At 41.3% G+C, this 25,756-nt stretch overlaps 1 protein-coding gene across 6 annotated transcripts in view; it reads left to right on the plus strand.

The window, feature by feature from the left end:
- Nucleotides 1-25,484, plus strand: part of LOC142571942 (uncharacterized) — a 37,463-nt gene extending 11,979 nt beyond the window's left edge. Inside the window, exons 4-11 of one of the 6 annotated variants that reach the window (XM_075680681.1) lie at nt 1,188-1,618; nt 3,190-3,225; nt 5,494-5,662; nt 6,313-6,414; nt 7,596-7,622; nt 9,269-9,377; nt 16,025-16,103; nt 19,180-25,484. In XM_075680681.1, the coding sequence (XP_075536796.1) occupies nt 1,188-1,618; nt 3,190-3,225; nt 5,494-5,662; nt 6,313-6,414; nt 7,596-7,622; nt 9,269-9,377; nt 16,025-16,082 (932 nt within the window). In that variant the 3' untranslated portion in view covers nt 16,083-16,103; nt 19,180-25,484. Of the gene's footprint in view, nt 1-1,187; nt 1,619-3,189; nt 3,226-5,493; nt 5,663-6,312; nt 6,415-7,595; nt 7,623-9,268; nt 10,925-16,024 lie in introns of those variants that run through there. The other 5 variants (XM_075680680.1, XM_075680683.1, XM_075680684.1 and 2 more) reach the window with 5 other exon arrangements.
- Nucleotides 25,485-25,756: the final 272 nt, after the last annotated feature.

Raw genomic sequence — 25,756 nt, forward strand, 5'->3', positions numbered from 1 at the left:
GTCAGGTGATTATGTGCAAATCCACTAGCACTGGAAATTGTGGCATTTATAATGCAATACTTTGAGCAGTTGCATGGTTGTTAAAAGCCATAAGGACAAAATTTAGGCCTATAAATGTACTAACCAGCATTTCCATGCTGGCCGAAGCACCATAATGGTAGCTCCCATAGATGCTAGCGCCAGAATTCCCTTTAGTAGTTTTTGTAAGGAAGTCTATGTTTAGTGGCACTGTATTGTTTTGAGTGCAAGCTTATGCATTCCATTTAAGGCGTCCTCGCGATGCGCTATTTTTCAAGGGAACTCGTCCATTTACAGCACTTCTTTTCAGCAAGTTGACCAAAGAAGGAAAATTACTAATGCTGGCATGCCTTTGTGGTAGTGCAACAAAGCATACCGAAAGTAACTTTTGATTACCTTTGTTTTAGATGCAATGTGGTAACATTTGTCTTTATGCTGGCATTCTGGCTGTTCGTTTTACAACCTGAACAATTATAGGAAGTGTATTGTCATTGCCAAGAATTGCTGGATGTATGGCTTTTGTTGTTTCTGGTCAGCTGTGCCTCAAGTTTTGCTGTATGGGGAAATGTTTTATGCACAGAAAAATTGTTTTGAGGAAGCCTTTGTGCAGTGTACCACACTACAAAGTGATACACCTACATTCAGTTTTAGGTGAGGGCTTGTAAATGAGAAAACTTATACAAAGGACAATAACTGTGGCACATGGGAAAAGTCTGGTGAGAGTTTCAACATTATAATGTGCTCTGTGAAAATTCAAACATGTAAATTCATGGCAAAACGAGGTAGTGATGGTGAGCAGTAATAATGCCAGCACTATAAATCTGCCCATGTCTATGGTTAGCTACTGTTTAAGAGCAAAGCGGCAACAGTATTGTTGTGATCATACTAGTCACTAGCACTGACTCTTTAGCAAGATTATCACACCAACACATTCTTCAGACCTATTCTTCAGAATACCATAATAAATTGTTTGATTGCTCTGTTCCTCCATTTTTGTTCATTTGTATAGTTTTCATATCAATTGAGCTTAAATTAAGCAAGGAAACTTAATATGACTGTTGAGTATGTCGCTTTGAAGAGTGCCTGCTACTGTTTAAGTTGCTGCTCATTTTGCAAATTTAAAAGAAAAAAATACACATTCTGTTAAGTCTTATTCTTTGTATTCTCAGGATCTAAGACCCCAACTCAAGAGAGCAATGGCAAGGAACACAAAAGCATGGACGACATGCCTTTGTTTACTCTGAAGCTGACGAAAACCAAGACAGGTGGCTGGATCATGGTTAAGCCCAAGAGTGAAGAGTCAGATGCTGGAGATGAGACGTCCCCGCAAAAGCCTAACGTAGTGCGTCGAAAACGTGTCCCAGCACCACGAAAAACCAAGGGAAAGATCCCAGAAATTGCCCGTGGTATCTTTGACTCAAGTGATGATGAGCCACTGTCAGAACTGCGCAACAAGCAACCAAAAAAGAAGCCAGCCCCTGTGCAGCTGGCTACTGTGGAAAATCCCAGCATCTCGGACTTGGAGCAGAAACTTACGCGGGTACACAAGCGACGGAAGAAACCAGCTGACGGCTTTCCACCTCCAAGCAAAAAGCGTAAGGTGAGGATGTGAGACACAGCTCCATGTGAAGGGAAACCTGAATCACAGCTTAGTAATGAAGAACTTGTTACAATTTAGTATACTTGTAAGGTGCTCTTCAGCGAACATTCCCACAAGGCTTTCAGCAAAAGAAGTAATAGTGGTCTTAGAAGCTTTTAAAACAACAAAATCTCACAGCACATGACTGCCTTGTTTGCTTTGCAGTGCATATCATTGCAGGGCTGAAAGCCCTTGGCAACAAAGAAAGCAACAACACAGTTAGTAGGCAAACATGCAGATGGCGCATTTATTGCTCTTTGTATATAATAATGCCAGCTAGCTGATGCACATACGAGGTATAGTTCCTCATTGAAAGCACAAAAATAGTAGTGGATGCTTGGCTCACACCGCACATATACCGAGCTATTGTTTGCGCAAGCTGATGCAGCACGTCGAAGCTGAACACAAAGCATATTGTGGGATAGGGACAAAGCACACCAAGAAGAGCATAGTCAGACCTTGCATGCCATCCTGCCAAATCAAACCCAAGTAAAATGAGATTTCACACTTGCCTCAAAGCAACTCATGGGCTGTGATAAATACTGTAGTGAAAGGTTCTTGATTAATATCGACAACCTGGGTTTGGTTAACATGCTTCTAAATCTAAGTACATGAGCGTTTTTTTGCATTCTCCCTCTTTGGAACGTGGCCGCCAGAACGAGGATTAGAGCCCACAATCTCTGGCTCAGCAGCAGATTGCCATAGCCACTGAACCACAACTACGGGTGCACTAATGTCCCAAAGCCAGAAAAAGGAGGAAGCAACTTCCTCTTGCACCTGAGCTATCCATACCATCGGGTAACCCTAGGACAGAAACACTCACGCCACCTTGTCGCAGCTGTGTAGCTACGACACTGCCGCATGTGGGGAAGCTGAAAGCCAGGTGATATAAGAGCTGTACAAAAAAGACAGGTCAAGTGACATGAGAGAGTTGAGTGTCCCCACATCCTCTTAACCTTAAGGAACAGTACATATGCCTGCAAAAACATGCAGTAATGGTCCCGATTTAAACATGTGGTCCACAATCTAAGGGCAGTACATGCAACAATGGTTGCACTAAGAAAGCGTCCATGCATGCAGAGCATAATTGAAGCAATGTGCTAAGTGCTATTCTAATTAACTCAAAATGTTCGATTCTGTTTAGGAAGTTTAAGAGATGCATTTGTATGCACCGAGTGACCAGCATGTGAGCAATATATGTCATCACTCCTTCCACTGAATAAAGATGAGAAAAGATAACCATAGGTAGATATCTATAGCAAGCATATATAGATCATCTGGGTTAAAAGTAACCTAATTTTTTGCTGCTGTAACGATCAGCTTCTTAAGTTTAGTCACTGTTGCTGAATAACATTTAAAAATGTAGCAAAATTTCCCTCCCAACTTTAGGAAGTTAGAACTTAACCTAAATTCAAACTCAGGTAGGTGATAAGGTAGGATAAATTTATTGGTGCACTTAAATTTGATCTTGAATGTATGTAATGTCATTTGAGTTTATGCAATTTTGGTGCCTTCTGTCTATATACACACAGCGCACAAGACGGGAGCCAACAGGCTGTTCTAAAAAGGTAATGACTCAGAGTCTGTCTTCATGTCACACTGTCATCACAGGAGAGTGCCGAAATTTGAAGCCGTGGATAATATAAGCTTTTCATCTTTCATATTTATCAAATTTCATATGTAGACCGAAAAATTCAGTTCCATTAGTAAGGAGGCGTGTAGGGAGCAGCAGGTAGCAATGGAGGAAATACAATCTCGTTTGCAAAAAGGTGTTGAAATGGCCAGCCTCTGGCAGCATCATTGTATAGTATCTAAAGCAGCATTTATGGGACAGTAGTGCATCACATCATCTTTTAAGCAAATCACATTCATACACACACGATACACTACTTATGTGTGTTACATTCAGTGCATTTCTTGAATGGACAGGAAAGAGCTACACTGAATCAGTTTAGGCAGGTAAATGCATTCCTTAAAGATTCCATTTGCATACATTTAGTGATAAAATGCTTTATAAGCTCTGCACCATAGTACACTGTGATGAAATGGCAGGCGACTGAATTCACATGCGAATAACAGACGTGGAAGAATGGGCCACGCCCAGTATGTCCGCGGAATGCTTTCAGAGACTGAAGTGTTGCCTAGTAATTTGTTGCGGTCACTCAGTGCACATCTATAGTGATCTTGTCTCTAGGTTTACTCTACACCCAGCTTGTTCTCGAATGGGTATTGCTCACATTTGAGTTGACAGACATGTGCAGTCATGGTTGTACTCAGATGTGTGTTTGTGTGTGTGTTTTGGAGGGGGCCATGACAAGGGTTAAACCCGTGGGGTTCATCTTGCAAAATCAAGCTTATACTTATGCATGGATTAGTCACAACTCTGTAAGATAACTGTTATGCTTATAATTGTTTAAGTATAAAATTTAAAAATGTATTCCCAGGGATCCATGCAAATATTCTTAGAGGCAGAAATGTAAGCAAAGCAAATCATTTGAAATAGGGGTTCTAACCCCTAAAACCTCACCTGTTCAAACCCTGCATGCAACAGTGCATAGTTACGCAGATGCTTTACGTGCTCTCGTCAGTCTGCCTCTCTGATCTCTGCAACTAATAAAGGCCTGCTGCATGCTCAAGTCATCTGTAGATGTTCATCTAGAGACCTTTATCATATTTTCACCTTAAAATTGAGGCTAACAATATGTTCTAGCAAGAAATGTTACTCAGAAGCATGCAAACTACTTCCTTGCATGCCTTCTGAGCCATACCAGAAACTTTAAGGTCAACATTTGTGTATAGTAAGCGGGTGTGCTGTTTTATTCAGATAGAAATTATATGGACACTCCAGGTGCAGTTCACCTGTTGGCATCGTCATGATGTTCCGTATAAAGTCAAAAGACTATAATATTGTCACGGTGCGCCATATGCTCTATGTGCGAGTGAAAGTGTGTGAGGTTAAGCCGATGATGGTGGCATTCTACTTCGACGGTGGCAGCATATGGCATGGCAGCGCAGGCCTTGAAAGTGAATTGCAGTGGGAACAGAGTGCGACGAGTGCTGATAGATCCGTGTGCACTGTGTTCTTGCTGCTTGGTTCACATTGAAACAAAAGGCAGCGCGAAGGTCAATTCACTCGCCGTTACTGCCGCGCTTTCTCACTCCGGTGTTCTGACATCTGGTGTGCGTGGTCATCGAGTTAGATGTGTTCATGTTTGCTTGTGCTCATGTGACACCATGCTTGTTAATTTAGTTAGTAAGCGAATGTCTACAAGTTCATTCGGCCGATAAACCTACTGTCCCTACTTCATGTAGCTGCCTACTAATTTGCTCTTGCAACTGATGCTTTGTCTTTCGGGCGAAACTGAGACTTTTTTTACATGTCATTCACATCACCAATCACATGTAATAGCGTGAATTTGATTTATTTAGAATTTGTTACAGAAAGTGTGCTGAGCACATGTTCACTGCTGCCAAGTGATCTTGTGTCCAAACTTTTAACGCAATAGACGTAGCCATTTTTTTTTTTTTAGCCTGGAAAAGAAATGTTAATGTAACTGTTTCTTTTATGTTTACTGAGTGTTGAGCATTAGCTCTGTGTTCACATAGCAACTACAGTTGAAGCAAAAAAAAAAGGGGACCATTTAGATTATTCCTTATGGCAGCAGAGAACTTGTCACTTGCCCTTAGTAGGTCCGTAGCTCACAGCTGTAAAAAAGCCGAGCACTGATTAAGTATACCATTACCTTCTCTCCTGCTCATTTATCAATGTCAAGCTTTTCACATTTGCTCTGTAAGCACCACCTATGCTCTCTTCTGCTTTTTCATATTTGCCACAGCCTGCAGCAAAGCCAGCATCAACAGAGAATCCAGCCGTAGCAAAACTCAAGCGTTGCATTAGCACTGCGGGTCTAAGGGTTCGCTATGTGCAGTTGCTGGAGGAAACTGATACTGTAGAGCAGAAAGTGGCAAAGCTCATGAAAGTTCTTAGGGATGCTGGGCTTCAAGGTAAGTTTATTTTTCTTTATGCATGGGATAACAGCACCTGATAACAGCCATTATGACCTTATAAGCAGCCATATGTTGAAGCTAAAAAGCTTGTGAGACTGACCATAATGTCTTCATCACTGTTTGCTATTACTGAACTAGGTATGTTCCCTTTGTTCGCAAATCTTTCAAATTTTGCCTTTTTGAGAACACACCAGTGCATCACACATTCTTGGGATAGGCATAACTCCTGACAAATGGAACAAACATTACTGGTGCCTTGAAGTACAACTTCATGACATTCTACTGTAGTTGGGTATTATGTAAGCTGAACTAGAGACTTTCTCCTCTTTTCTCTTTTTCTCAAACACTTTCATCAAAAAGGTAATATTGAGAACACAATGATGTGGCATGTTAAAAAGCACATGTATCCAAGAAGAACTGATTACCATTGAAGGCACGAAAAAGTACTGCCATGTAAAGCTGTAAAATAGTGTTTCAAGTGAGGATGGGCTTTCTTCATTGACAGTGTAGTTGCCGTCATTGACAGAAGTGGCAGGCAGTGTAGTGTTGCAAGTGTGTGTGCTGTAGACACACTTGTGGCGCTAGTTTCACTTTTTACACTTTGCACACATTATGCTGAAATAATGATTACTGTTCTTTCATTTAAGGCAACGCAACATTGAAGAACTGCAGAGAGCTGAGGCAAAAGCGCGAAGAAGAGAACGAAATTCGGAGTCTCGACAAAAGCAACATTGTTGAGAACTCACAAGGTATCAAAGCTTCTTTACTCATACTCATAGGCTCTGTGTTACTCATAGACTATGTGTTATGTCATAGCAACAGCTGTAGTAACTTGCAAATTTTTCATAATTTGTGTACATTCTTACATGCAAAGACTTTACATTGCAACTCACAAGCACTGTTTTCCTGGCAAAAGACCTTTTGTCGGAAACTGATGGAAGATATTAAGTAAAGCTAAATATCACTTCTACCAAATCACGGGGGGGGGGGGGGCAAGAGCAGTGAAAAGGGGGGAAATGAGTAATTCCACCTACTGAGAGAGGTTAGTGAGGTTAGTGAAACAATTGATTTGACTAGCAATTGTTTATAAAAGGGAAAATTGTCATCAATGTGACTGTAGCACAAAGCTACAAGAGGGTTTCTCAGAAAGAAAGCTTCACGTTTTAAGAAAAATTGACCTTGTCTGCGGATGGAACTTCAGAACAGTGCCTTTCCCTGGTGGTCATTCTACCATCTGAGCTGACCAGGAGGCTAGCAGATCGCAGAGTGAGGCCGAATTAAGCTTTTTGCTACAGTCAATAATATGACAATTTTCCCTTTCAGGAATCTTTGTCCACCTGGTGGGCTTTTGCAGAACTGGTTTGCCATGGCTAATTGTTCATTGTTAAAACCAAAGTTCCACACTGCATTCAAAAGTACTGTTCAACATGACAAGCTTTGTAGGCTTGTGGAAAAAAAAGAAACTCACATTGATAAAACAATTAAGAAATCTGTGACTTTGGACAGTTAACTTTACCTGTGCCGCACTTTGGGAAAGTCCCGAGTTGGGGAAGGGAGGTTTGGCTTTCAATTACAATTTTCTCTGATAGTGACAAATATTTTTCTGCTGAGGTAAGAGGCAGAGAAAAATTATGTTTATTGTTTAAATTTAGGGATGCTTTTAACCTTCTTTTATGCACAGAAGTTTTTTTTTTTTCCTGTGAGAAGAATAAGGCATCATAAAGAAAAACAAATGGTAAGAAAGGCCAAGAGAACACCATTGAATGAAGAGAGCCACTAAGGAGATATTACTTATTCAACACATATAACTACCTATGGTTAGCTCTCTTTGAAACATAGCACAACAAAAACAGTTTTTGCTTTGTCAGGTAGCGTGCGACTGTAACTTCTGTGCGCTCATGCTGTTCTTGGTGATCATTCTGTTTTTCAGCATCTTCCACATCGCCTCAACATTCAGGTGCGTGAGAGCTGGTGTAGCTGTTTTCAAGCTAGGAAGGAAATAGAGAATGTTCTTACTAGAACTGCAGGGCAAAGCTGCAGAGGTAGCTGCTACCTTGAAATAAGAGTGCAGACTTGCCAACCGTAACATTTGAAAAATACTAGCCGAAGCCAAAAAATCCTAAATTTGATGAGATGTACTAAAAATTGGCTTATTACACAAGATGTTGTCTCTTTTAATTACTAAGACTTTGCACTGAAGGGGCACTTTGAACAGGCACTCTGCAGTGTAGTTGCAGCTAGAATGATCTACGCCACATACAAGCAGAAATATTCGTTATGTTCACAAAATATTCATCGTGGGCCAAAACTTCAGTTGCCTTCATATGTTGCTTCTGTGGAGCAGTTGGCCATGCTGCGAATACATGCAAGTAATCATGCGGATTCAAAAGAATGCCCTGAAAAATTTGTCAGTTATTGTATGCATATTCTTTTGAAATCAGTTCTCCTCCGTAAACTGGGCACAAATTAAATATATTAAACCGTTAACCAAGCTCTAAATATTGTGCTCTTGTAAGCAAGCTCCAAAAATTGGGTATTTCGTTATAAAACCGTAAGTGTTGTTAGCTATGGGAGTAATGAGGGGGGAAAATAGTCTAGAGTAACGAAAAAAAGCTAATGTGTAGCAAGAGAGAAAAAATTTAAAAGTGGCAATTATATGTTAGAACTAAGATTTCCAATTTACAATGTTACTGCTTATTGCAGTACGAGAGCTCAAGGGAAAATTTATTGGACTGTTATATTGTTGGACTCTTGCCACATCTGAAATGTGTGATTGCAAGGTAATTTCTGGGCTTGTCAAGGCATTCATATTTCATACATGCAAGTTGCTTGGGGTGGTAGTATGTAGTTTGCCACTGATATGAAAGTGCCTTGTCTTTTGTCACCTCTGGCTGGCTGCAGATTGTTGAAAAAAAGCGTCTGAAGCACATTTTTTTCATGACACAAAACATATTTCTTCTACATATTTCTGTGACATGCCGTGGTGGCTTAGCAGCTATGGTGTTGTGCTGCTGAGCACGAGGTTGCGGGATCAAATCCCGGCCGCAGCAGCTGCATTTCAATGAGGGCAAAATACAAAAACGCCCGTGTCTCACACATTGAGGGCACGTTAAAGATTCCCTGGTGGTCAAAATTGACCCGGAGCCTCCCACTACAGCATTCCTCATAATGAAATTGTGGTTTTGGCACTTAGAAACCTAGAATTCGTTCATGGTATACCTATGCTGGTATACCTTGTGTCATGTGAGATGCATGGTAATAAGCTGCCTGGTACTATTTCCATTAAGTAAAGTACTGCATTGTAACCCTAAAAAAGTGCAGTAACTCTTCATTTAACAAATCAATCATGAAAGGGACTTCGATTTGTCAAGTCACATGAATTACTTGGTGTATTACTTAAGTTAAACAGAAGCCAATATGAGTACCTATAGTATGCTAGAGCATATGACAAGTCATTATCAAAGTAAAATAAATGTGAGTGAGTCTTCCATACGAAATCAGCACTTCATTTACTGTGCCTGAAGTGCTGTCCTTGTCTTCTTAAGTAAAACCTGGCGCCCCACCTTCTGCCACGCTCCAACCCCTCTCGCATTTGCATCACAGATGGTGCAACGAAGCGAACAACTCGGAGTGCAGCCGTCTCCACAGTCCCAAGTGCCACACCCGAAGAACCCCAGGAGGTGGTCGACGAATCGCGCAAGGTCTTCTCAAGGTTAAAAGACATCATTGACAGCGAGGATAGCGAATGATAAGCCAAAAGGCTACTGTTCGCCTGCATGTACATAAGCTCTTCCACTGCGGGCCGCAGCTATCACAGTGGCTGTTCCCGTTCCTGCATCCTGTCAATCACTGGGGCTAGCAGTTGGCCCAAAGCAGTGATCTTCACCATCCTTCGCCATGCCATGGATAGCGTAGCAGCACGGATTCCATGCCAGCTGTGCTATACCTCTCCATGCCATGCTGTGTTAATGCGACTAAATGTAGCAGTGATGAGGAAGTGTGGTATAGAGGGCAGTTCTGGCTATACCCCTCATTTGCAATCAAATTTCACACAGTGCACCATGGCTTGGTGCAGTATTTGCCAATTTTGTTATCAATAAATGAGAAGTACATATCGTCTGCAATACTAATGCCAGACAAAAATGCAGATTTTCTCAGAGAATAGCAAGGTGACACTGTCTCTCCTTAAAGGGCAGTGTGCTCGCTGTGCAAAGGACATAATGCCGAACAATGTCACCTTCCTGGATATGAATTAGAGCAGTGCTTGTTCTGACTAGAAAACTCTGACTAGAAAACTGGCATTTGGTTTGTCTGGCATCACCACAGGGTACTTGTACGTCTGCATTATCCTAGACAAAAAGCAGCAAAACACTTTCGCCCAGATATGGCACTTAAACAAAATGCGCCACGAAGTGCCACCTGCTTGTGAAATTTTAGGGCGAACAAAGCTGTGCCTTGTACTGAACTAGCAAAGATCGGTGAGGAGAGTAAATATCGTGACATTCTTTGCTCAAAAAGGGCAACAAACATGTAGTGGGACACATGTACTACTCTCAACTGAGGGCTCAAAGAGTGTACAGTTATGTAGCTTCATGCGATAAGCAAAAAAGGGAGAATGGAACATGTGGTCAATAATGTGGTGAATTAAAGAACAAAAACAAACATGAGTACGATATTTACCTGAATCTAACGCATACGTTTCTTTCCGAGAAAACGTGCCCAAAAGTTGCCTGCACATTACAATCACATACAAAACTAAAACAGCATTTGCAGCATTGACAACAGCCTACTGCCAGAGCTGTTGGGTGCAGCGTCATTGCCATTACAAAATGGCTACATAGCATGCCTTTGCAAAGGTTGCTGTTGGTTCATTTTGTGCTCGACTACCATCCAGAGCAGTGTTCTCAGCCGTCGGAGACACTACTATCTTTTTCGTGAAATTTCACACAACTCGGCACCAAATGCATTGACATAATCAGCCACTGGTGTTTCTGGCACCGTACCAAGTTCACTCTATGCACACAATGCCAGGAACGCAGTCTGCTGCACACTTCAACAAGTTTGATGCAGGGTCTCGTGAAAGTGATAGCAGTATCTAAAGTGATCGCTCGAGAATACCGCCCCCGTGTGCTTGATATCTGTGGCCAAATACTCGCGAATGACAACGACCATGCACTGTTTTCATTAGGACTTGAGACTGACTCCAGCCAAATAACTGAATTTTATTAGCCAGATGTTTCAGAGCCTGTTCGGCTCCTTCTTCAGAAGGTTGTTCTTCGGGGGGGGGGGGGGGGGGTGCAGCTTTTAAAGGTTCTCTTGTAAAGAAAGGAAGGGGGAGCATGGGAGGTGGGGAGACGCTTCACAGAGGGGAAGGTGGGGGGGGGGAAACAAAAAGGGTGGGAGGTTGTTGACGGCTGCCGTGGTGCTGGGATGACCGGTGCTGGGGAGAGTGCCCGCGTGGGTCCCCTTGATGTGAAGCGGGGGGTGGGGGAGGTTACAGGGTCGCGCCGACTTTTTTGTGTTGGTGAAACAAGCGGTAGTCTACCTGGCTGGGCGTCCTTTTCTTCTTTTCGTCACATGTCGCCAAGGCCATGGACATACACCGAGGGTAGGCTGCCCTTCACGCGGTTTATGTTATTCCCCGTATTCTGAATGTGCTATGACTCCAGTAGTAGTCTCTTCAGCGAGTTCGTCTCTGTTTGAAGGATTTCACTTTCCTGGAAAGCAATTTTGTGGTCAGCGTCTTCAGAGTGTTCAGCGAAGGCGCTGCGAATACGGTTGAATGTTCTGACGTCGTTCTCGTGTTGTCTGATCCTTTCCTTTAGATTTTTGGTTTCCCCGATGTACGATGCCGGGCAGTCAGCACAGCTGATTTTGTAGACGACGCCTTGAGCTTTTTCTTTAGGTGGACGATCTTTTGGTTTAGGGAGGAGGATATTGAAAGCGTTTATTGGTTTGTGTGCCACTTTGAGGCCTTCTTTTTTTAATATTCGGCTGAGCGCTTCGCTGGTACCTCTGACATACGGGATGGACACTCGCTTCTGGGGTTGGGGAGAAGTCAATGGCTGAAGGTCCCGCAGTTTGCTTCTTATTTTTTGTTGTCTGGTTGTTTTTCGAATGAAGTCATCTGTGTAGCCATTCCTCTTAAGTTCGTTGAGAACCGTTCTTTTTTCTTTCTTTTGATCCGATTCTGATGACGAATGAGTTTCCACTCGTTTGAATAAAGAATTTACAACAGACGCCTTGTGGTTTGCCGGATGATCGGATTGGAAATGAAGGTAGCGGGCCCGTGTGGATTGGTTTTCGGTAGACTGAAAATTTTAGAATACCGAAAACAGTCTACCGAAAACCAACCCACACAGGCCGCTACCTTCATTTCGAATCCAACCATCCGGCAAACCACAAGGCGTCTGTTGTAAATTCTTTATTCAAACGAGTGGAAACTCATTCCTCATCAGAATCGGATCAAAAGAAAGAAAAAAGAACGGTTCTCAACGAACTTAAGAGGAATGGCTACACAGATGACTTCATTCGAAAAACAACCAGACAACAAAAAATAAGAAGCAAACTGCGGGACCTTCAGCCGTTGACTTCTCCCCAACCCCAGAAGCGAGTGTCCATCCCGTACATCAGAGGTACCAGCTAAGCGCTCAGCCGAATATTAAACAAAGAAGGCCTCAAAGTGGCACACAAACCGATAAACACTTTCAATATCCTCCTCCCTAAACCAAAAGATTGTCCACCTAAAGAAAAAGCTCAAGGCGTCGTCTACAAAATCAGCTGTGCCGACTGTCTGGCATCGTACATCAAGGAAACCAAAAATCTAAAAGAAAGGATCAGACAACACGAGAACGACGTCGGAGCATTCAACCGTATTCGCAGCGCCGTCGCTGAACACTCTGAAGACGCTGACCACAAAATTGCTTTCCAGGAAAGTGAAATCCTTCAAACAGAGACGAACTCGCTGAAGAGACTACTACTGGAGTCATAGCACATTCAGAATACGGGGAATAACATAAACCGCGTGAAGGGCAGCCTACCCTCGGTGTATGTCCATGGCCTTGGCGACATGTGACGAAAAGAAGAAAAGGACGCCCAGCCAGGTAGACTACCGCTTGTTTCACCAACACAAAAAAGTCGGCGCGACCCTGTAACCTCCCCCACCCCCCGCTTCACATCAAGGGGACCCACGCGGGCACTCTCCCCAGCACCACGGCAGCTGTCAACAACCCCCCACCCCTTTTGTTTCCCCCCACCTTCCCGTCTGTGAAGTGTCTCCCCACCTCCTGTGCTCCCCCTTCCTTTCTTTACAAGAGAACCTTTAAAAGCTGCACACCGCCACCCCCCGAAGAACAACCCCCTGAAGGAGCCGAACGGGCTCCGAAACGTCTGGCTAATAAAATTCAGTTATTTAGTTGGAGTAAGTCACAAGTCCTAATCAATTTCCCAACCAGACGGGCAATTCTGTCGAAATATTTAGCTTCAAGCTGTTTTCATTATGTCTCATTTTTTTCTCATCGCAAACGTGGGGTCCATGCTATGTTTTTCTTTGATGAACTGGTGGCACGTTATGCAGATGGCACACGGCGTACTTTCGATCATGATTGGTCACAATTAGCTCATTTGCTTAACCCTTTCAGGGTCAATTTTCTTTTTTTGCCATATGCAACCACCCAGAATCAATTTGTTTTGTTGCAGATCTAAATTCTTTAGAGGGACCTATTTAAAAAAAAATTTACCATAATTTTTCTAGAGTGACCGTAAAGTGCAAAAAAAATATTTTGTGTTAGTATATATGTACTGTTTATTCAAGAATAACAATAAAAAAGGTAATAAACTTATAAGAATTAAAAATTTCATGCATTGTTATGCATATAGTTCAAGGCTTAGAAAATGCGCACACGAGAATATTTCGCAAGTCTCAAATGTTCCTGCTCTTACCCTAATACCTATGTCCATAGCATAATTGAACTGCATAGGTGAGCACACTCAAGAAAAGTGTGTGGTTGTGTGCCCGTCAAAAAAGCAAAACATGGGACAAACTTCAGCTAATCTTCATCTTATCGCCAACCATAGCGATTAGTTCTCACGAGTCTCAAAAAAAAAAGGAAATGCATGCACGGCGGCATCCTTTGTGTATGCACACCCCTGTAAGCAATAAACGAGTGAGTAATAGGTGGTCACCCTTTGAGTGATTAGTAATGAGATAGCCATCAGTTTTGCGAGCACAAGAAGCCGGAACCGCCCGTGGAACAAAACCCAACCTAACTGCCGCCCGCCGGCATACGCGCCAATGCACAAGTGGTAGTTTATAGACGTGCCGGAGCAAACAAACCATGCAACTAAAACCGAGAGGGTGGGGCAAAAAAAGAATTCCCTGTATTCCCGCATAGTGGTAGCACATGCCAGGGAAAAAAAAGCTAAGATACTGGTGCGCTTTTTAAACGTACAGATGGCACCGTAAATATACAGCATCGACCATTTGGGACTTGTTCGCGGCGCCGTATATTTACGTCATTGACCCTGAAAGGGTTAAGCTACGAGAGGGGGCCAATTGTAGTTGAGAATTTCGATCAGAATTGGACTTGATCGCAATCGTGAGTGGCCGTGTGACACCGGTATTACATTCAGGTACACTTTTATTTTCTTTAAGCCTGCAAAAATTGGGCACCACGTATAAATTTACCTGAATAAATTTACTTGACTCTGATGTTCCCCCATGCGTTAGAATCGGGTAAACACAGTAGCTAAAGCGCTGACGTAAGACAAACAGGCTAGGTAAGTGAACAATGCTTACAGATACACGAGCTTTTTTCTGACATTATAAATCAACACATGACCGATGCACATGGTGTCCATTACTTACCCTTTCTTTTTTTTAGAAGACTTTGATAATCTTTCGAGGGTGCATGCTACGTCCTGCCTCTATTCATTCAGGTTTATGATGGAACATTTACGGCTTTCTCTCTGTCTCTCTTTTTTATGAGTGGCATCATTATAGCTAGCCTTATTGCCATACAACATCACCAGATTTCGTTCCGTGTCATGATGTCACCATAACATCCATGGCACCACGTCCGACATTTCGAGACTAGCATTAGTAACAAATTAAAATATCTTATGCTTCCTAACTTTTATACTTGCCAAGTGTCATCCTTTTGTGTGTGAGAAGCATGTTGTAGATTTTTTGCAACTTGAAAAGTATGTGTTAGCACTCCTTCAAGAATGCTGGGGTCTTAGCCAGAAGGGCCATCTCTACCAAGCTCCCTTATCAAGTTGTCATTCTACATATGCTGCTTGCCAACAGTTATCACGGACTCATTGGGTGGAACAGCTGTGGGAAGGTGGTCTTATCTTCATCCTCTCTTCATTCATCGTCTGAGATGTGTGTACTTCCTCAAGATTTTTTTTTAACTGTTTCACAATGTACTATAAGGCTGTATACATAGTGTATATGGGAGTTGCGACATCCCAGCCATTCGGGAGCGTCACTCAGAGCAAGTGTCGATAGATTCTGGCTTGCCATGTATGTGTTTCCATGTTTTGTCTGTTGTGAAGGAATCCATGTTGCCCAAAACAAGAAGGCCAGCATGCCTTCTTAGCATACACACAGCATAGGTTACAAGGTATGTGAGTGGTCAAGAGCTTTTGGCTACACGTCTACTGTGCTTTGCAGAAACCGTGCGTGCTTTAGATGACTAGCCATATGTGTTTGGCGGTGACTTGGTTCAGAGTACTCTTTCTAACAACCGTTGTATGCCCTTGTTCACAAGCTTTTCACATAGAAAGGGGGCCCCAAGAGGTGTTCGGAAAGGCCAACTGCAACTAACTTTCACTTAGCCTAAATTGGTTATAAACAAGTGTTATACATTATTAAAGCAGTCTTGGCTTGGCAAAGCTGCACAGCTTGTAATTGTCTAATTTTCTTATTAGCAGCCTTTAAATGGCACCTAAGCAGACAATGCGGGCGAGTGGTGGCTAATGGATATGGTGCGAATCTTGCAGCATGGCACCCGAGATATTCAGCGAGACCAGACCCCACGTGATCTCGGAGGTCATGTTCAGACACTGGGCTCTTTCTCAAAGCTCTAAGTTCTGCATCATGTCTTTTTTACGGCTTATTTCATTGCAGTTGGCCTTTATTAAGACTACTTGCAGGGTTTTGCAAGGATATGGTTGTGCTGCAAAGAAAATAAAAGGGGGCCTTTTACAGTAAGTGAAATACTGTTTTAACAAAGCTCCTGTGTTAGGTAAGGTGCACGAGTGTATTATCAAATGTTTAGCTTTTAAGTCTTGTTTTAATGAAATCTTTTCAATGAAAGTGCTTTTATCTGTGCTGTTCTGTTTCTTTCTGAACAGGATACAAAACTTGCACCAGAAATTGGTCCATGTTGCATGTCATCAACTTTTGGAATAATGGATATTTAAAATGTGAAAGGTTGGTGTCAATAAATATAACCTTTTTTTTTTTTTTCATTTGGTCCCACAGATATAACATACCTTCGACTACTTTTTGAAAACTGCTTTGCACAATGGAAAAATGGATTTGCTTCTGAGCTTCCACTGTTGGTAGGCTTTTAATGAAATTGCTGTTGTAAAGGAACTGTGGTACTCGTCAAAGAATCTTATTTCGGCTCTGCAAACAGGCCAAAATGTGAAAATTTTCTAGAATGCATGCCCAATGGTCTGCAGTGACCAAGTGTGCTTTTCACAGCAGAGTTAGTGAACCACAAAAGGCCTTTTAAGACATCTCTGCATTTCGCCTGTGCATACTCAATCTTGCCTGCCTGGTGAATCATTGATATCCAGCTTGAGGGCTGAAAATTGCACATTTCTGCTGCAGTAATTTTCAAGAGCTTCACATCCCTGGTGCTTTTATTGTTAAAATACATGAGCACTAAAGGTAATTATCAAACTAGTAAGCTGTATTGACAAACCACACTTGTGGAATTGCAAATGAGTCAAAATTTGTAAATTTAATAAACGAATGCAGTAACAAAGACAAGCTGCAATAGTAAGGACATGCACACATGATGACTCATAGCCATGCATTTGTTGAGAAAAGCATGTACAGCTATATGGAGAAGTGAACATGAACGCATATCGGGTTCTTTTTCAATACTTGGCACATGTCAGGGTGGAACACACAGTGACTCATGTTTTTATTTTGTCATCTTTAAGAAAAGATAGTATGCTTAGCACTACTTTGCTCTTGCTCAAGTTCTCCAACAAGATATAGAATTATTCGGTCGGTCTTGCAATGCAATACTTAACACTCATTTTATTGCCTGGATTGTTTCGATATTTAGTTGACGCTAGGCTGTTAAGCAGTTATACGCATCTCCACAGCAGCTTGCTTCTCCGATGGAAGATGTGCATAGACAGTTTCTTTCTTTCTTTAACAAAATGGGGAGGCAAAATATCTGGTGCTTTATTGAATAATGCAGGCCAATAAATGTAGTCTAGCGGTAAAATGTAAGGAAACACAAATAACTGTAAAGTGTTTCAAAATTGATAGAATGAAAATGCGCACCACTGTACAATTGTACCATGGAAGGAGGTTGGCACGGTGGAAAGGACCATAGAAACAAAATACTTGTGGGAACATGCCAGTCTGAAAAACCCGCACCACCTCCTCACACCATGATGAATTTCGGAATTGTCTGGTGGTGGCTAGCTGATCATTTATATTGCATTGAAAACCCAATCTTGGCTGCGGCGGCCACATTTCGATGGCAGAATGCAAAAAGGCTCTTGTACCATGCATTGTGTGTGTGTGTTAAAGAGCCCCAGATGGTCAAAATTGATCCATAGTCCCCCACTATAGTGTAATTGCTTACCAGTTCGTAGTTTTTGGCATCTAAAACTCCAGATATTAATTTACAATTTATATATTGCACAGAAAAGACCAGAGTAAGCATACGTAACTTTGTCAAAATTTGTGACATTGTAGCAGTGTCATTAGAGGCACAGTTTAAGTACAGAATTTAAGCAACCGAACTTTGGGCTTCAGATTTTCTCTGCTATAAAGTAACCATTTTCCTGCGAGAAAGTGTAAGCTGATAAATATAGAATTTGACTAAGGTATTTTCATGTCAATGCAATTTTGTTACATTCGACTGTATATATAGACTACAACAGCGATCACTGCACTAGATCTAGAGAATACAGCAATGCAAGTCTGCATTATAAATGCTTCTCCAGTTTTAAGCTGACTGAATTGCTCAACAGTAACCATTCTTTAAAAAAAATATTCATTCAGTAATTGAGGAAAACTTTAGCACCGCACTTGCCGTTCAAAATTGGATAGACAGGGTGGTTCTGTTTAATGTGCTTGAATACAGGAAGAAGTATGGTGAAGAGCACTGAGAAAGCCTTCGTTATAAACTCGGGAGGTATGCACATCCTAAAATTTTTGTTTTCTCTTTTATTTTTTGTTTGACGAGTGCCCATTTCCATGGCAGAGTTCTTCCTTCACCAGGTGCTGTTTTGACAAAAACTTTTGCCTATAACATGTGACTGTAAACCCTGACGAGAGGTTTAAATTAACCATGAAGAGGCACATGGACCTAAAGTTGCCCAGCTGAAATCTACTGCTTTTAAGGCACCTTGAATTGGTTTTGTTGTACACTTGTTCACTGCCTACATTTTCTGCATTAACATTTCTCTGTGGCACTTTGTTAGTTTCTATGCTTTAATCGTGTGGCGCAGGAGCAAGCAAAATTAATTATTTTAAAGCAGAAATATCTCTTCACTTACTCCAACCATTTGACCCCAAAGGAAGCATAGGGGAAGTCAAGTGGGATATTTCATAGAAATGTAGAATTAAAAGGAAAAACAGATGGAAAACAAAATAAAAGACAACTTGCTGCCGGCGGGAGCCGAACCCGCAACCTCCACATGACACATGCTCCCGATTGAGCTACCACAAGTGGCTGTCTACTTTCTCGGGTAGTTGTGTGTGTGTACTGAAACCTATCCCAGTGGAGCTATTATTTGCGGAGCTATTATTTAGCTCTACATTAGCCAGCACAGAGCATCACATGCATCATGCAGAGCTTGTCGGTTTGGCTTCCACTGGCGTCGCATTGGTTTTTCTCCTACATTAATTTCCCTTTTTCCGTATCAATCCTGCATTTCAGTTAAAGGAATAGTTACTTTCCTGTATGCTTTCCTTGCCGTGGTTGTATTTTTATTTCATACGATCATTATTAACCTCACTTCCCCTGGTTTTACAGTTGCTGCAGTTATCTAAATCTAGAAACCACAATTCAAATGTAATTTACCTGCTAACTTACATGGCTCAACACAATTCCACAACATGGAGGCCAATTTGGGGCCATAGTCATTAGCAGATGGTTTCAAGTCTCATCTTCCAGCTGTTACATTAGCCACACTTACCGAACAATGTGATATAAGTCCTGACGAAAAAGGTCTTCCCTCTCTGAATACTATTTACAGATAATAATAAGTGCATGATATTGTCGCTCTTCCACTTTGTTCTTCTGTTGCAGAAGCCCCTTTTACTAAATACTACTTTACCACATTCTCTGGCAATGCTAGAAGACACAAATTACTCTACCCCTCTGGTATGTCTTATCAAGTGACCGATGAAAGCAGCTTGCAAGCTTATTTCCGCGAGCCAGTCAATAAATGCTTGCTCATTGGTGAAACTTGGTTACAACCTATACTGGGCTTGCAGCGTTATTTTGTGCCTGGCAATGCCAAATTTTCTGGGCAACCCCTGAGCTACTTATTTGCTGTGTGTTTGTTTTTCCTGTATCCTGTTATGTTGCATGTTTACCAAAAAAGATAATTCTTATATAAATTTTAACTTATATTTATGTTAGCTTTGGATGGCTTTGTGGCTTCCGACTGTCATGCATGTGGACATGTGGGTGTCAGTCTTGGTTTAACACAATAGTCTCAGAAACTTTACCTCAGAGACATAACTCCGTCTCAGTGAGGAAAAAAAATATGGCCATGGCATGCAGTCATACATTCACAATTTCAGCTAACATCTGTACCTCTAACTTTTTTTTTTCTTCATCTTATCATGTTGCCGAAAATTATATTATCATTGCACAGGTTCTTCTCTATCAATTCATTCCACATACTTAGTCTCTTATTTGCCATGTATGTCAGGAATTCATGGCACAACTCGCACTCATCCTGAAGCTAAAGGGGCAGCATTTTTTATGAAGGACATGGGATGCGGTATTAAAATGCACCGCCTCATGAATATTTTCCAGGGAAAACTTCTTGCATGCACCTTGTATGGACAGAGTTATCCAATGTCACTTGTTGTCTTAGCACTGGGCTAATAGTGTAGCTTGTTAGACTAACATTTCTGAAGATGACTATGAATATGGCATGAGAGATACGGGGGCACTCCATCAAGATTGTTGTAACCGCAAAAACAAGCATATCGCAGTGTTTCAGCACAGAAACTAACCTGCTGACTCATAATTAACGAATCTAGGCAGTTTCCTAACTTGAATATCATACTTCATGTTGAGGAAGTTTGTTACTTCCTTTAGGATAAAAAATCAAGTACCATGACTTGGTGATTTCTGGTTGATTAGGCACGTGAAGTAAAAATTAAATAGTCAAACACAGTGATTTACAAACCTCAAGATTAGGGTAATTTAACAGACTCCAAGTTTAGGTAGGGTCACTGTATTTTCTTTATTGCACTTGAGTAAAGCTTTTTTTTTGGTGGGGGTAGCTAGTTGCACTCTTTGCATGACCAGTTGCGGTTTCATGCAACAAATAAGCCAAAATTTAATGAAGCCACAGCATCTTATGACATCATGTTTCTGCAAACTTAATATGATGAATTCCATATCATGCTAATTAAAGGGCTACAAAACTCAAAAACACATGAGCTATCTGAGAGCATGTGTTAAAATGCCACATTTACCTAAACCTTAGCCAATACTTTTGCAAAATGTGCAGGGAAAAGTTAAATGTGGGCTTAGAACTGCAGATGTGATTCAAGGATTCTAAAGTAAGCATGTATCAAAGTTGCCTTCGACAATCTGTTTGGGGAGTACAGCTGAGACATTATGTCGAAAGACTCGCTGAAAAAGTGCACCATTTAAATCTGATCGGCACTGTTCCATTGATCATGCATCCCTGAATGTGTTGCAAACTGGACAGCCTGGCATGTAGAAAAGCATCCTTGCTAAGCTAATCTCGTGAATTTCTCAAGAAATTACACATTTAAAAAGCAGTAGGCAGAATTGAGGACCGCACATTGTCTGAGGAACAGAGCAATCACACTACATCAATGTAGACAACATGTAAACTTTGGTCATGAGAGTGTGCTTTCCATGTATTGTACACATCCGCCTAAGACAAAATTGTGATTAATGTTATGTATGTAATAATGTATGGCACTTTGCTTTTTTTTATATCTTGATCAGCTTAAATTTGGGAAAACCATTTTTTTCGGACAGGGACCTAACTTCTTGGAAGGGTAGATAGCGCGCATTTGTTTTAAATTTCCTGAGCACGTCTTCAAGGATACATATGCAGATTAGTAACAAGGATGTAAAAAGGATTTATTGCAGCGCACAGAGCAGCAAGAACCCTGCGACAGCAAGTAATGACAAGCAACAAACATTTTCTGTATCACCCACCTTGGTGGCTTGGTGGCTACGGCATTGCACATCTAAGTATGAGGTCACGGGATCGAATCCAGGCTACAGCGGCTGCATTTCGATGATGGTGAAATGCAAAAGCACCCATGTACGGTGCTTTGGGTTTACGATAAAAAACATAGGTGGTCGAAATTAATCCAGAGTCCTCCACTGCGGTGTGCCTCATAATCAGGTTTTGGCATATAAAACAACTCTAGTGTCTTTTTTTTTTTTATCACAGTGGCATTTTCAGAGATGTAGTTGCCAATTTCACTTGCTTACTTTGAAAACTTGTTTGTATAAACTTGCTTGACGCAAGTATCCCCCTTGCATAGGCTCACTGTCGGAACATTTGAAATGGAAGATATGGAGACCGACATTCAAACATGTTCACAAACAAAATTACTTTTTTGTAAAACTTGATGCAACATTTGTATAATCGTACGATTGGCTAAAATATGTAAACTTTATGAAAATTTCCAGAGAGTTGGCAGGTGTGATAAAAGCTTTAACTCGAATATTCCTCTGCCAAACTTTCCTCTGCAGGCTTCAAGTAATGCCTTATAGTTGTTATTGGGATGCTCTTTCTCTTATTTTGGTTGCTAGTTACTATACATCGGGCACGACAGCTTGTTTCTTTGGCCTTTGTTCTTTTGTTCAGTCTTGTCGCTTCTTGCTTTTGATGAGCTATATTGTGTAAAAGAAAAAAGAAAAGATTGATACAATAGAATATATCCATGCTTCACATTGGCCTTGGATCTATATGTACATAAACACTATTCATCTGTGTGTGCGTAGAAGTGACATCTGCAGGTAGGCCCAAATTTAAACAATCTTCCAGCATTGTGAGTGTGCCAGCTGTTTATATGGCTTTAAGCTTTGGACAGAATGTGAAATCTTATGTTATACCCATGTGGTTGAGCCTGCAGTTGACAGTCTTCATATGTGCAATCGTAATGGGTAACATCAATCCATTCGGAAAAATGCCCATGTTCTTTATATTTTGGTAGTCGCACGTGACTATTAAGTTAACCTGAGTCCACATTCCTTCGAGGTTACTTCGTTCCACATTGTTTTGCTGCAGGCCTATAATGGATATAATGGATATTTAACAGATCTTGACGTGACATAGGGACTGATGTATTATTACTGTTGAGCTTTTTATGACCTGCACACTTTCTGACAATCAGTTATCAGTTAATGGTTTACTGTTCCTAAAATCTTGGTAACAGCCTCTCAAGGTTGTTTTCTTCATCCTTGTATGTGGCAGTACCAGTTCAGGTTTTGGTTTCGGCCTTCACTTGTGCAATTCTCTGCCCACTGGGCCGTTTTCTAAATGTCTCCGTAGCGTATAACGTGGACCTCATTTACGTCCTGCTAATAATATTAAGTTTGTGCAACTTGCTGGAAATAACCAGTGCCACCAGTAGACGATGTGACATACATGTGCTGTCACATTGCCTCCCTTGCCTTTACACTTTAACTTTTCTAATGCTTTGATAGTGCTAAGTTTACATTTTCTTGTGTTTCGTTAGCTTGATCATATGTTATGTTGTCAAGTCCAATAGTTAAGCTTAAGCCAGCAGTGCTGTTTGTAGAAGTCTGCTGTGCTCTATGTGTCTACAGTGGAGACCACTTGTAACTTGACTGCCTGGAGCACAGCACTGAATATTGTTTTATTTTTTCCCATGACCAGCATTTCTTCTTTTCAATTTAAAATATTTAGACACCACTTAAAGAGAAGGTGCCAAATCCAATGAACATTATAAGCAAGTGCTATTAGTATTACCAAAGCCTAGCCATCAGTGAAAAAAAAAATGCAACTCAGAGCCTCATTTTCTTTTTTTTTTCACTTTCTCTTGCATATCTAAGCAATGCTATTGATTATATGATGGGTCACAGACATCACTTTCTTTTTCTGTCAATTTGGGTCATTTTCCTGCAGAAAGATGAGACTATAAAGAAGAAAGAAGAATAAGGTCGGGTGTTAAGCATACATAAGCAAATGCATCACACCTAAAAAATGAACAAGAATAAAATATCAGCATTGATGATAACAAAACGGAAAAAAATTTGGCATTGTCACTTGCTGGAAGTGATGCAGAACTTGGAAAACTCCCCTACCTGCTTCAACATATCTGCTCACTTTGCATGCATGCATCCCATTTCACACCTGCAATGTCTTTCTTATGTTACGTACATTGTCTGTGAGGTAACAACACATCAGACGCTGCAGATATACTGTGTGAACATGGTATTGTGGTGGGAATGCATTTGTTCACATTTTCAGTAGTCTGATTGCTGCTTGACATTTCTTTGAGCAACATCAGCACTGCCTGCTCCCCTATCCAGCGAATGTGCACTGCTCTCTGCGGTAAACTTCATATCTGCCTCGGGCTGAATACTGTTATGTGTTTATGTCATCTGTTGAAGGGCTTTTTATATGTTAGTATTATATTTGTTTTGTTTTTTTCCTTCAGTCAGAAATTATGATTGAGGTTTCTTTAAGGCCTTCAAATCTATACATATTTTTTTCTGGGAACACAGGGTGAACTTTCCAGCAAAAGCTATGTACTTGTAGCATAAATATTCAAGCCATGTCAGGTCAGTTGTCATAATTGCGAAAATTAATTACATATATTAAACTCTTAAAATTTTTGTGTTAAATCATGAAAAGAACTTCAAAAATCGTTACTAGAAGGTGGCCTGGGTGTCATTGCGTAGAAGGCCAATCTGATACAAGAAACAACACTAGTTAAAAGCAGTGATACAGAGCAACACATTGCACTTTTCGCCACACCTGGTAGTACACTGCATAAAATACTATTGTTTTGCATTACTTTGTGCGCTGATGTTACATATGACATTGTTAATGGTTAGCGGAGGGCTATGTTCACATTCACTGCTATCATTAAGATTCTTTTTTTCTTATCTCAGAACATTCAAAAGTAAATTGCATCTGCATATGGAATTACGGTGACTGAAAGGGCTAAAGACTACACAATTGCCAACCCTGTGAAATTACGGGGAATTTTTTATGCCCTTACTTCACATTCAGAACCACTGTACAGCACCATATTTAACCATCGCTGTTTTATACTGCAGCACATGCGAGTATCAAGAGTTTGAGATTGCTCACGGCCATATATAAGAAGAAAGACTGTTTGCAATTAGCAGTGTTAATTTCCATACTCACCATAGTAGCTCCGTTACTATGGCAACATGCTGTTGAGTACAACATTGCCAAAGTGAATCCTGGGTGCACTTGTTGCACCCCACTGCAGGCAGTAGTGCTAAAGCATATGAATGCTTAGATTTAGCTAGGTACAGATTAAGAAAATTCCCAGACAGTCAAAAGTAAGCTTTCACCATTTACAACACCATCTGCTAAAGCACACACTGCAGCCTTCAAACATTGAACTGAGTATTTAGTGCTAATATTCAGGACTCTCTTCCCACTGTTTAGGTTACAAGTGGTCTGCACTGTATCAGTTACCATGCTGTTTAGGCTGTTCTCTTTGTAGTGTCAGTCTTGGTGCAGCTAGCAATAGATTATGCACTTTTGTTTCACTGTTGATATTCCATAGTTGATCACAAGAGGCAGTCAAACTTGCCCTCACTGTGACATGAGCATTTTTGCAGCCAGTCATTGGGTTTGCCATTTAACTTGACTAGAAGTCCCTTTTCGTGGCTTTGGTTCATTCACCTAGCAATATTTTGTTGCATAAAGCATTGTGAAGACTTTGTTACTTCGCTGCAGGTGCGAAACCATGTTCTTGCATCCCTATAGTGTTGCTTAGACTGCAAGCCATCATCAACATTGCAAGAATGTGCCATGTGTAATGGAAGTGTAGTGAGAGAATTGGAGGAAGCGGCTGTACATATTGCAGTCTTTGCATAATGACCTTGTGTTGCCTTGGTGACGGGACCTGCAGTGTAAAAATTGTGTTGTGCGAATGAACCTGCAAGTTTTATTCAACACTAGGTAGGCTACCGTGTCCTTAACAAAAGCTTGTCGCAGGACTGTGTGGCAGTACTGCTTGCTGCTGCTGTGCGTCTGGTACTTTGGAGCTCCAATGATTGACGACTCTCCCTTGCAATGATTTCACAAGCTAGCCGAAAGAGCTTGTGTCCGTCGAAGACAACCTAGCTTACTGCAAAAAAAAAGGGGGGGGGGAGGAGTAGCAGCATCTAAGCAGGCATATTATTTCAGTGGAGTCCTGTCCATGTTCTTGGTGCACCAGAAGCGCTGTAGCTGGACAAAGACCACACACACCTGTGACAGCTCCCATCAGAGTCACGTGGCCTGCATATTGATTAACGTTGCAAGTATAAGCAGGTTGCTTTTTTTTTTAATTCTTTCTAAGAATGTCTGTGAGTGTTGTGGAGATCGTCATACCATGTCTTGTGGCGAATGTGTGTTTTTGTATGTGTAGAGGTGTGCTTT

The sequence above is a fragment of the Dermacentor variabilis genome, chromosome 2 (genome assembly GCF_050947875.1).
Source record: "Dermacentor variabilis isolate Ectoservices chromosome 2, ASM5094787v1, whole genome shotgun sequence".
Lineage (NCBI taxonomy): Eukaryota > Metazoa > Arthropoda > Arachnida > Ixodida > Ixodidae > Dermacentor > Dermacentor variabilis.